The following is a 12,865-nucleotide window of genomic DNA, read 5'->3' on the forward strand; positions in this document are numbered from 1 at the left end:
TCAACAATGCCCCAAAACTAGAAGACAATGGAACAACGTGTGTTCAAACTTTTGAAGGAAAATGATTTCTAACCTAAAATTTGATGCTCAACCAAACTATCAAGAAAATTGTAGAAGGAACATATTTTCAGATGGGCAAGGCCTCAAAAAGTTTACCTCTGATGTGTTCTTCCTCAGGGAACTACTGGTTCTGAGAGTCCCTAGCTAAATGGGGGCTCCAGTACCAGAGTGGCTAGCAACCCAGCACTAACAGGAAATGAAGGGAGCTGGACGTGGTCTCTATAGTGTGCCTTTCACAGGATACATCTTGTACATGGTGGACAGCCTAATGCCTGTCTGTCCAACCCGTGACCAGGGGGTCCCTCATACATGAAACTTGTTTATACTGGTAGATGCTGTGTGGCTCTTGCCTGACCTGTCCCTGCCTGACTACCACTCTGGCACTAGGAGCCCAACTTTGTGTTTCCCCCGGTATCCCAGGGAAAACCTAGCCTGGGGCAGCCCCTGGTTCTTCTCATGGAAGGTGCAAATTCAACACACCATCGCAATAGGAAACAAGTTTGAAGATTTTTACTTACAGATCCTGGGTAAGGAGAGTGCCATGAGTCATAAGGGCAGTCCTCTGTCCCCAGGTCACATGAGGCAGAAATGACGAGTCAGAGAGAGTGTGGGCCAACTAGCAGTACACATAATGACTAAGATGTGGTCACCTTAAGTTAATGGCCAAATGCCTGGATGGTCCATTTAAAGGAAGCAGCAGGAAAGTGGGCAGCCCAGTCGGCTGGCGGGAGAGAGGTCTCTTAAGTTCTTACCTCTGGCCACTTGGCCTGAGCCATTTGGGTGTGGCGTAGAACTGGGAACTGTGTCCAGGGTGACTGAGCCCTGCCTCTGGTATGACAGAGTTAAACTTGTATTCAACATGGATGCTAAGGCAACATAAATCTGTAAGGATCCACTACACTACTAAAATAAGGGCATAAACCAAGAAAGAGGAAGCTGTGGGAACAGAGAAACACAAGAGCAAAGCAAAGGGATTCCCCAGGGTGATGGTGAGGGGGGATCCCAGGACAACTGTGTGGCCAGCAGAGGGGGCACCTGATTCAGCCCACAGCAGTCACAAGGCTCCGGGGCAGATTCCTTGGAGGAGATGAAACTGATAGACTGTTTGATGTGTCTAAAACACATTAAGGGAGATTTAGGAATTCATAGAAAGTTTGGGGTTGAATGGTGGCAAGTAGAAAACAAAGCAAACTCTAGGGAAAACAGAAAATAATTCAGGAAAAGAAATAAAAGTTCAGCCTGAGCAATATAGTGAGATCTCCATCTCTACAAAGTGTTTTTTTTGTTTTTTGTTGTTTGTTTTTTTCAATTAGCTGGGCATGATGGTGTGCACCTGTGGTCCCAACTACTTGGGACGCTGAGGTGGGAAGATTGCTTGGGCCTGGGGTCAAGGCTGCAGTGAGCTGTGATTGCACCACTGCACTCCAAGCCTGGGTGACAGAGTAAGACCTTGTCTTAAAAAAAAGAAAAAGGAATCAAAGTTGACAAAACGGCTGGGGGGATAGAAGAACAAGGACACGTGTATGTTGAAGGGCCAGGAGGAGGCAGGAAAGGGCTAACACTGACGTCTTCCATAGGGGGAACTCAATAGGTGATGCAAAACTAAAAAATTAGGAAGTAGCAACACTAACAAAGGTAAATTCCAAAGGAACTAGCTCAGTGTTGATGCTGGGGATAACAGTTATTTTTTGGTAGCAGACCTTGTAGACCCATCTGACTCTAAACCATGAGCATGTATAACTCTGATAAAAATAAAAACCACAAAGGTACATTGTGCAAGAAATGTTTAGATAGGGAGGCTGGCTCTGGGCTGAGATCTGAAGGTAAAGAAGTCCTGGTTAGGAGGGCACAGGAGACCAGCCAGAGGGAATTACAAAAGTCAGGGGTGGGCTGCCAGAGGCTTGGACCAGGTGGTGGTAGAGAAATGGGGAGGAGTGAATGGATTCAGAACGATGTGGGAAAACTGATGGGCTCAGACAACAGCCTGGTGCGTAACAACAGGAAGGCTGGGGTTCCTGGTGATGTGGACAGAAAACCTTTCCATGGATGAGAAAACAAAGGAGATTCTTTAAAAGTCAGGCAGCAGACACTCTTGGCAACATGGAGAGAATACACAATTGTTTGAAGGCAGCAGAGAAAGCACCATAAAAAAGACTCACTCCATGCTTCCTGGAAACAGATGATGTTGACTCCACACATTGCAGCCACCTCTATGATAGCCTTTATGCGTCTATGAAGGGCAGAGACCTGAGAATTTAAAAAGGATTAGAATCCATTTAGTTCTATTGGTAAGGCAATTTTTAGGATCTCATCCTAATGCATATGGAACAATCAATGCCCACCTGGGCAGGTATGAGGAGTAGGGTGGGGAGGTTCTATATTTGGTTATCTCCTGATGTCCAAAATCTGCATGAAAAGCTGGAGGTGCAGAGGCTCTGGGGTCACAGACACTTTGACGCTGCCTCAGTTTCCTCATCTGGTAATGGGGAGACTGCCACCTGACCTGTGGGGTTGCTGAGGCAGGGATGAGGATGGTGCTGCTTCTGGCTCAGGGCCCATGCTCACACCATCTCCCAGGTCAACCATCCCCTTGGCCCAGGACTCCGCTCTCCGCTGTCCTGCCTTCAGAGGCAAGCCTTGTCCCGCACTTACCCTACTTGTTCTACTTATCCTGTGTGTATCGTATCATGGAATGCCTCGCCTCTCTGGCTCTTTTAAATCCCTGTGCTTTGGTGTGTGCTGTGCCCTGGGCCAGGAATGTACTTCCCTCCTCCCACCTAATCTTCCTGGAGGTGTTATCTATGTCACGTGTCGCCCCTCTGTGGGCCTCTGCAGACTCTCACAGTTGTGGGCCAAGTGTCAAGCTAACTCGGAATCCACTGGCCTTCGGGAGCCATCGTGTGCCACTGCTTTGTGTGCCACTCTTCCTCTGGTGTCTTGTCACTCCCAGGAGCCCACAGGCTCCTTAGGGATAGGAAGAAAGCAACCTCATCGTCTACTTGTCCTTGGCACAATGCCTGGCTCCCAGGAGACATCAAAAGTGTTTGTTCAAAGACAGACCAAAGGAACCAGGCTGAAAACCCAGAGTGCACAAACTCTTTACAAGGCCTATAGTCTCCTCCTTTGAGAGGCTGTGTACCCCACGGCTTTGTGGGTATTTGCTGACAGCATCAGCCCCACAAATACACATTTGCTTGGCGTTAGCAAAGCTTTTTGCTAACTGTGTGGGTGAAAAAAACATAGCTGGTCCTATGATTTGACAGTCTGGGATGATAGAGGGGACATATCCACAAAAAAAGAATCCAGACACAAAAAGTGAGAGAACTGAGAACCAGACATCTGTGAATCCAACAAAAGCAAAGGAAGGACCAATGTGAATGATGATGCAGAACCAAACCTGGAATCCAAGAGACCTTAGGTTTCTCCAGAATCCCTAAGAATCCTCAAACACCCTGTATCCTGAGGAAACCTGTACAGGGAAATCCCTGAAAGTTTGAGCAGCTGGCGGAATGCTGTGGAGAAGTGTATAAAACAAGTGTGCCTGTGACAATATGTTTCTTTAGGGAGATACCAGATGCTGTCACCTTTATTTACTAACTCTGAGGTCATAAGCAAATGCCTATCTATTCCTGTAAGCCTGCAGGTACCACAGCTGACAGACTTCTGGGTATAGCGAGTCCCCGCCCTGAGGATTAAGGCAGAAGAACACACGGACAGACGGTCCTGACCAGTGTGTGCTGGCTGGCTGCCTCCTGGCAGGCAGCTGAGAGGCAGCGTCCCGTGGAGAGCACGAGCAGGCCAAAAGGGCACCCTCCTGGTTGGTAAATGGAGCTTCAGATCAATAGCTGGAGAGAAGTGGAAAGATCAGTGAGGAGGAGGGAGAGACAGAGTAAGAACAAGAAGGCAGAAGAGCCAGAGATGCAGGCTGGAGGGCTGTGGGGAGGCCAGGGCAGGAGCGTCTCTGCTACTGCTCAAGGGATCCAAGCCTGCAGACCTGGAGTATGTGGCCAGCCAGGGTCTGCAGGTGTGCTCCAAAGGGCGAGCCACAACCCCGTTTGTGTATTTATTATGGTCAAGAGTCTGTACCTGTTCTGCCACAGGGGCATCTGCGGGGAGTGGGGTTCTGTTCTGAACCAGCCCCACACGCACGATGCGGGGTCGTCTCAGCTGCTCCTCCGCTGCTTCAAAGGCATATCCCTGCAGTTCAAAGTCTTCTCTGGAGGCGGCTTCGAAAGCTTCCCTGGGCAGATCAAGCTTCCTAGACGGGCAGGAAAGAAGAAGGAAGGTGATTTTGATGCAGTCTGCTCCATTTAAAAGCCCTCTCCCATTTCCTGTAGTTATTTATCAGTCAAAGAGGTGAGTATGTCCTGGCTAGAAGGTGCTCAGTGCCAGGGCCCAAGGGAGCTGGGGAGCAGGGGTGTCCAGCCATGACCGAACACTACACTGAACCTGGACTTTACCTGCAGTTGGCAGGGAGACCTCAGCAGAGAGGCAGCACAGTTAGGCCTGGCAACGGGGAAGCCAGTCAAGAGGTTGGTGTTTTAGACTTGCTGAAATCAGGGTAGGAATTAAAGGCCTGGCAGTCAACACAGAAAGGAGGGAATAGATTCTCAAAAGTGTTTCTGAAGCAAAATCAGGACTATGCTGAGCCTAGAGTGTGAGGTAGGCTGTGGGAGCAGAGAAGGGCTTGGAAAATGAGGCTCAGGAGACAGGCTGGTTGGAGAGGCCATGACCTGGGACCATATGGATGACCTTGTGGTGAACAAAGACCCTGGCTACTCTGTCCTGCTGCTTCTGCTGGGGGAGGCCAGTTCCACACCTGGTGATGGGTGGGCTTGGTGGGGCCCAGGTGTTCAGATGGAAGCCTTAAATGCTCATCCACATTTGTAGTTTATTAACAAAGGCTAGAGAATTAGTTATAAAACACTTCACTGAAGTGACCATTGGCCGAACAGCAAATAACCCCTGATGCCTGTTGCACACCCAGAGGGGAAACCCATACAGGCATGGGATGGGACACGGCCCCTGACCAGGAAGGGCTTACCATCTAAGGGCAAGATGATTATGAAATACCCAGAAAACACATCAAAAAATAACCTGACAGCCATTATCTAATAACAATATTTCTCTCCTACTTTAAATCACTTTCTTAGAGACGTTTCTTTCAAAATCACAGCCCTGTCAGCCCAAGCCCCCTGTCGCCGCCCCCTGCCAGGCACTTTCCATGTGATGGCCCTGACAGCTCTGAGTTCGGTTCCGCCCCTGACAATCAGCCTGCTTTTCAAGTAGTCAAGGTTTCCTTCACTCCAGCAGGTTAGAAATAGCAGCAGTGCCCACACCGTGCCTCTCCTTGCTGTGATTGCCTTAGACAGCCCTCCCATCCTCCAGCGGAAGGGCGCTCCTGCAGGCCTCAGCCTCAGGGCAAATCCCCTCTGGTGGACATAATCACGCAACTTTCCAGGATGTGTGTGTGGGTAGATACCGGGAGAAAAAGGAGCAAGGTTTATGTGTCTATTTCCTCGAAGGCCTGTGGGCCTGGGAGCCAGACAGCCCTTTGAGAGTGTCCTGGTGAACCCTGCCTGGCCTCTCAGCCTGTGGTCTCACAGCAGGAAGATGTCAGGTGAAGAGCTCATCTTGGGTGTGGAAACATGGCTATAACCATCACCTGGCTGAAGTCTCTCTCCCCATCTTCCCACCATGCATAACCTCCATTACCTACCCTTCTTCCCCCAAGTGGTGACTCCGCCTGGCCAGCCCTGAGGCTGCCCACCTCCTCATCCCCAGCTCCCTGCGAGCTCATTCTAAGCCAAGGCGATACAGGAGAGGCCGCTCCACCCTCCAGGACAGCCACCTTTGGGGCTCTACCTCTTCCCAGCCACTCCCGTCTACTATCTGGGCACCACCTGTAAGGCCTCTCTGCCCTTCCATTATCCAAGACAGTCCATCACCACATCCTACACAGCTTCATCTTGGAGAACCTAACCAACTCTCAAGCCATACCTTGTGCAGACGCAGTCAATGATGTGCTGTGTCCATCGAAAGGCCTGGTACGGGAGATGCAGTGGACCACTGAGATGGACTGAATACTTATGTCTGCCCCAAAGCCATATGTTGAAATCCTAATCTCCAATGTGATAGGGCTCTTTGGGAGGTGATTAGGTCATGAGGGTAGAGTCCTCATGAATGGGATTAGTGGTCTTTTAAAAGACCCCCTAAGAGGGGGTGCTTGCTTCCTGTACCATGTAAGCACACAGTGAGAAGGCACCATCTACGAACCAGGAAGTGGGTCCTCACCAGACACCAGATCTGCTGTGGCACCTTGATCTTGGATTTCATAGCATCTACAACCGTGAGGAATAAATTTACCTGGTTTAAGATGGGGAGAGAGACCGCAGCCAGGTGTTGGTTACAGCAGGTTTGCACACTCAGACAAGAGCTCTCCCACCTGACATCTTCCTGATGTGAGACCACAGGCTGAGGACAGGGCTCACTAGGACATTCCCAAAAGGCCGTCCAGCTACCAGACCCACAGGCCTTTGGGGAAACAGATACACAGACCCTTCTCCTTTTTCTCCCTGTGATTGCCCACAAGTACTGGGAAGTCTGTGGTATTTTGTTATAGCAGCTCAAAAGTACTAAAACAAGCATCAATCAATCAGCCACTGCCCAGGAGGACAAGACCAGCAAATGAGCCACAACCTCACAGATGGCCTCATGCTGCCACTGCCCGCCCTGGTCCCTATAGTTGGCTTTCAGACCCTCTATCCCTTACCCTGCTACTGAGGCCTCCTTGCATCAGGGCTTTCCTTCAAACTTCAAGGAGTAAAGCCCATCACTTCCCATCCTAGCCCCACCATGCCCTTCAGGGCCCCCACCTCTCCCACCCAGGGTCAGGCAGATCTCGCCAGAGGACACCAAGTTCCTGCCTCCGCAGCAACCTCTCACTTCTGGAACTTCATCTTTCTACCTCTGATGGCTCTTTACCATCAGCGCTTTAAATAATTAAACTGGAGCTCTTTTACAAAAGAAACGTGCTCATGGTGGGGGTGAATCAAATAGTGGGAAAGGGTATAAAATGAAAAATAAATTCCCCTTTCTATCCCACCCCTAGTCCCAAAACTCAGAGGCAACCCTTCTTAACAATATTTTATGTCTCTTTCCTATTTTTCTATGTGCATGCATTACAAATACAATGGCATCATTCCGTATTTTCTGTTCTTCAACTTGCCTTTTTCACTTAATACACATAGCTTGGACGTCTTTCCCCACTAGTACCTATAGACCTCCACATCCATCACTGAAGCTGTTAAAGAGTCTCTCCCACTGAACAACAGAAGGGGACTGGGGAGGGAGAGAAGGAGAGGAAGAAAGAGAAAGAGGGACAGTGCTCCACACATGTCCACGTTTACTCATTTGCTCTCTCTCCCTGCTGCCTAGGGAGCTTCCACACATGCTTCCCCGTCAGCTCAGGTCTCACCTCCTGGCCCCATCTCAGGAACTGCCACCAGCCTTATCATGGCTAAATCCAGCAGACTTCCTGCTGTCCTCACCTGCTAGACATTTCTGAGCCATCTGACGCTTCTTTCCCTGTCTTGCCCCACAGTCCTCACCTCCAGAATCTCCCACAAAGTATCTTTCTCTGACCCCTTAAATATCTGGGTTTTCCAGCATTCTCTCCAGTGCCCTCTTTTGTATCTGCTCCTCCTCCACCTGGAATGACCATCTCTAGGGCAGCTCAACAAGCCCAGCCTCTCCCACCTGAGGCCCATCTCCACATAGCAAATAGCCCCTGGGTTATTTCCACCTGCAGACCCTGAAGCTACTGTAGCAGGTTGAGCTGTGTCTCCATCCTGACACCTGGAACCTGTCATTGTGATTTTATTTGGAAAAAGGGTCTTCCCAGATGTAATTAAGATCAAGATCTCAAGATCATCCTGGATTATTCAAGTAAGCTCCAAATTCAAAGACGTGTGTGAGTTTGAGACAGGGCCTTGATGTGACTCCCAGGCTGGAGTGCAGAGGAGAGATCTTGGCTCACCGCAGCCTCAACCTCCCAGACTCAAGCGATCCTCCTGCCTCAGCCTGCCGTGTAGCTAGGACTACATTATAGTGCATGCTACCATGCCTGGCTATGTTTTTCTTAACATTTTATAGAAATGGGGTCTCGCTATGTTGCTCAGGCTGGTCTCAAACTCCTGAGTTCAAGCAATCCTCCAGCCCTGGCCTCCCAAAGTGCTGAGATTACAGGTGTGAGCCACTGCACCCTCCTCAAAGACAAGAGACACCACAGGAGAGATACAGGGACAACAGGAGAAGGCCAAGAAAGAGGCAGAGACTGGCTGTCACAACCTAAAGAAAGCCAGGAGCCACCTGAGGCTAGAAAAGACAAGGGAGGATTCTCCCCTAGGATCTTTGGAGGGAACACAGCCCTGCTGACACCTTGGTCTTATACTTGTGGTCTTCAGAACTGTGAGAATAAGTTTCTGTTGTTTCAAGCCACCCAGTTTGTGGTAATTTGTTACAGCAGCCCTATGAAGTAAACAACACTCAAACGCAACCTGTCCAAAGATGCTCCTCATGAGTCAACTGGCCATCTGAGAGTCCAAGCCAGAAGCCGGCAAGATCCTCACTGCCACAGCTGTTATCCTCATTGGCTCACTGTCCACTGACCTCCCTGAAACCTCTGGAAGCCTTCTGTCTCTCCACTCCCAGGTACTCTGTTCACATCAGGCCTCTCGTCTTCCACCTACTTTTTTCCAGGCTAGTCTTTTTTCCTTTCCTTAAATTTCAGCTTATCCAGTTGTTATTCCAGGTCATTCTTCGCTCAGCCACCAGGTCAAACTCTTCAAAGGCTCTGCCATTATCGGGACACAGTTCTGCTGCCTCAGAGACCCTAAGAGCTACCTGCCACTCCTGCCTCCTCTCTCAGGTCTTCCTCAGGAGAGCACTCAATGACTAACCCTCTCACAAACACAGTCTCCAAATGGGCATGTCCCCTGGTATCTGGGGACACGTACCCTTCCTGTCTCCCCTAGGATGTAGCTCAGGCATGATGCTCCTGGGAAGCCTTCCTAATGTCCCTCCAACCCCAAACACACAAACTCTCTCAAGCTCTTCCTGCTTCCTCCTCACAGTGTAAGGCAACCATCAAAAGATAGAAAGCCCTCAAGGGCAGGAACCATGACTTATCCTGGTATCCCCAGTGCCAGTGGCCAGGACTAAGTGCTCAATGAATGCTTGTTGACTGAATGACTGCTTCTTGGTTCTGGTTGTCTTAAAATGGAAAGTCGATGTTCTCTGGGGATTTCATCTGCCACAGGCAAAGGCCCATTTGGCTAATTCACTGAGCAAACATTTACTAACCATTGTAAGTGGGCGAAGAGGTGGTCTTGTGTGGAGCACATTGGGAGTCAGATCCGAGGGGCTAAGGGCTTCAGGTCCACTGGACCTTCACAGAGGTTGCTATGTCCAAATCAGACTTAGAGGAGTTTACAGGAATTTAAGTGGGATTAGAGTTTTTAAATGAGCAGTAATTTTTTAATCTTCAGTTCGAAATGTCATTCATCGCCAAATCCCACACATTAGCAAGGACAGAGTAAGTACAAAGGTTTACACCTTAGGGATAAAAGCTGAAAGGGCTAAATGCTGAGTAGAACAGAGCAAGAAAAGGGGGTAGGAAAAGGAGCCACTTAGTTATTGTGAGCCCCAGGATGAAGCCTGGCAGTGATTGGTCAAGAGAGACAGCTGTCTCCCATTTCACCAGCTATTATCATCATCCCTCCCGCTCTGGAGTGACCCAAATGCTTAGATAAAATCCCTCTTGCATGGGCTGACCTCAGTCCTTCTCCAGAATGTGCCCCAGCCAATCACCTTTATGGGAAACTGACTTATCTTTTCCTAAGACTCTTCTCCTTTACCTCTCCCTGGCACCCACATGCTGTCTTTTTTACCAGGAAGATATGCCCATCCTACTCTTAGAATAAAGTAATTACCGTCCCTAGAAGCATAAGACACCCCTTGCTTTATTTAAGACATTTTCCTTAGGAGTCTCAAATCTAAGACACTTCTCAAGGACTAGTCTTTACAGATGCAGTGGAAATAGGAGCATGAGTGCATTCACTGGGAGGGGCCTTAAAGGTCACCCAGCCCTTTGGATATGAAGAGCCCTTTCTGACAAAGTTCTCTACTACCTCACTCCCAAAAAGCAGCTGTTCTAACTTCATCATCCACTAGCTGTGAAAACACCCTTGGATCTGAGGTCTAGCCTCCCTGCAGTAACTCCATAGCAGCTGTGGCTGGGAACCACCGATCCAATCAACACCTTCAGTTACCGGTAAACTGCTGTGGTTCCTGCTGCAGGGTCACTGCCACAAGGTCATGGAGCCCGCAGACTGGCTGGACTCGGGGAGAGAGGGAGCCCACAAATGAGCAAGGAAGTGGAAGGAGAGTTAGTCAGGGGCTGCATGCAGTCAGAGTTTGGATTTCATCCTAAGAGCCCAGGAAATTCCTTACAGAGTTTTATGCACAAAGGAACAACAGGATATGACTTTTTTTTTGTTTTTTTGAGACGGAGTCTTGCCCTGTCGCCCAGGCTGAAGTGCGGTGGCGCGATCTGAGCTCACTGCAACCTCTGCCTCCTGGGTTCAAGCAATTCTCCTGCCTCAGTCTCCCGAATAGCTGGGACTACAGGTGTGTGCCACCACGCCCAGCTAAATTTTTGTGTTTTTAGTAGAGATGGGATTTCACCATATTGGCCAGGCTGATCTCGAACTCTGGACTTTGTGATCCACCCGCCTCTGCCTCCCAAAGTACTGGGATTATAGGCATGAGCCACCGCGCCAGGTCAACAGGATATGATTTACATATTAAAGGGATCCTCTGGTTGCTGCAGTTAAGAAATGCACTGAAGAGAAACAAGAGTGGAAGGGGAAGTATCTTTCTTTTTCTTTTTTTCTTCTTTTTTCTTTTTTGAGACAGAGTCTCACTCTGTCACCCAAGCTGGAGTGCAGTGGCAGTGATCTCTGCTCACCGCAAGCTCTGCCTCCCGGGTTCAAGCCATTCTCCTGCCTCAGCCTCCCAAGTAGCTGGGACTACAGGCACCCACCACCACGCCCGGCTAATATTTTGTATGTTTAGTAGAGACGGGGTTTCACCGTGTTAGCCAGGATGGTCTCGATCTCCTGACCTCGTGATCCGCCCGCCTCGGCCTCCCAAAGTGCTGGGATTACAGGCGTGAGCCACTGAGCCCGGCCGGGAAGTGTCTTTTTCAGCTTTGTGGACACAGTGTCCAGCAGTACACAGCCCTCAAAGTCCTGGTGATGCACACAGCTTGCAGGGAGTGGAAAAACTAGCTTGCCAGTGGGAAAGGTTCCCTCGCCAACTAAATGTAGCCAGCCTCTATTTCCAAGAGTCAGCCAGAGGTCGGGTCACAGCAGGAAGGATGGTCTGGGGCCGGACAATCAGTACACCTGCTGGGTGCTCTGGTTGGAGACAGTGATCCAGCCAGACACCCAGAAGACAAGCCCGGCTCCATGGAGGAGGGTTGGGATGGCCACAGAGAAAGCCCTGGAGAGTAAAATCCCGTCCTTTTCCTTCCAGTTCCGGGCAACGTGGGGGAGAAGAGATTTGTAAAGGTCACGCCAGGATTCTGCAACCACCAAGGACCCCAGGGTTGTCCCATCAAGACCTACTATGGTCTCTACCCGCCAACTCAGGACTTCTCACTGCCTCCCCTGAGCCCTTCAGACTCTGAGGCCCTCCCTGCCTGCTCCCCGAGACCCACACTCTGTGGTCCCAAGATCCCATAAGTTAGCCTCTGGGCTGCGGACCTGAGTTCCTTGCCATAGAGAACGCGCTTCACCTCCTGCAAGTCGGGGAGCGGTAGGTGCTTCTCCAAGCATTCCTCCAGCGACTTCCACTCAGCGCCCGCCATGGCCATGGTCCGCCAGGGCTTGTGTCCCCGCAAGAACTGCCTGCCCTTTGCCCGCAGTGGGAGGAGCTGCCCGAGCCTGCCCAGGCGCTCTCGCCTTTATCTCTTACTCTCGCTCAGGGACAGCTCACGTGGGGACACGCCCCTTCCTCGCGCAGCCAATCTGCCCTCCAGGGCTTCGCGAGTGGGACCGCCCCTGGCCTTTAGCGCTCCCTCGGCACGTGCCAAGACACGTTCCTCTTGCCGCTTCCGCAGCACACCGCCAATCAGCGCTCCAGGGCCTCGCGTGGGTAGGGGGAGGAGGGATTCCCTTCTTGCCCTTTGCCCCTTGCCCTCTGCCCCTTGCCCTTCGCCTCTCCTTTGGCACGCGATGAGACACGCCCCTCCACTGGCGGGACTGCGCGGAGCCCTAGCTCCTCGGCTTCAAGTCGGGGCTGAGGGTGTCCCCTCCCGCCTCCCTCAGGGGCCCTCGCGCGGGTGCCCCCAGGTTCCACCCCTCCCTTTGGTGTCAGGGCCGGAACCTGGAGAGGTCTTGAGGGAAGCCTGGGCGCGGCCTCGGGGGCTGCGGCGCGGGTCTGAGGTAAATGGTTCCAGCAGCAACCACCGGGCAGGTCTCCTCCGGACCGCGACCTCCAGTCCGAAGCACAGGGCAGCCGGCTGGGCCAGCCTCCCGCACAGGACGACGGAGGAAGGTAGGGGAGAGTTTCAGTGTCCCATGGGGACGCGGCGGCTGCACTTCTGTCCGCTCCGGAGCCTTTATGTCTGGGGAGTTTTAACCCCCGAGGGGCCAGGCTCGGAGTCCAGGCCACTACCTGGGCTGCGCGTTCCCACCCCCGGTTTTGGGGCCGCGTTGGAACCGAAGGTCAGCTGCTCGCC

The 12,865-nt window shown here is 51.2% G+C and overlaps 1 protein-coding gene across 3 annotated transcripts in view; it reads right to left on the bottom strand.

Moving 5' to 3' along the window:
* The window catches only part of UPB1 (beta-ureidopropionase 1), a 33,252-nt gene extending 21,188 nt beyond the window's left edge, over window positions 1-12,064 (bottom strand). For all 3 annotated transcript variants that reach the window (XR_012418960.1, XM_015457577.4, XM_005567784.5), the window contains exons 1-3: window positions 11,889-12,064; window positions 4,147-4,318; window positions 2,220-2,307 (exon numbers count right to left, since the gene is read on the bottom strand). Coding sequence is in view for 2 of the 3 variants with exons in the window: in XM_015457577.4 (XP_015313063.3) it covers window positions 2,220-2,307; window positions 4,147-4,318; window positions 11,889-11,998 (370 nt within the window). In the remaining variant the exon portion in view is untranslated. The remainder of the gene's footprint in view (window positions 1-2,219; window positions 2,308-4,146; window positions 4,319-11,888) is intronic.
* Between the last annotated feature and the right edge of the window lie 801 nt (window positions 12,065-12,865).

This window comes from Macaca fascicularis, chromosome 10, assembly GCF_037993035.2.
Source record: "Macaca fascicularis isolate 582-1 chromosome 10, T2T-MFA8v1.1".
Lineage (NCBI taxonomy): Eukaryota > Metazoa > Chordata > Mammalia > Primates > Cercopithecidae > Macaca > Macaca fascicularis.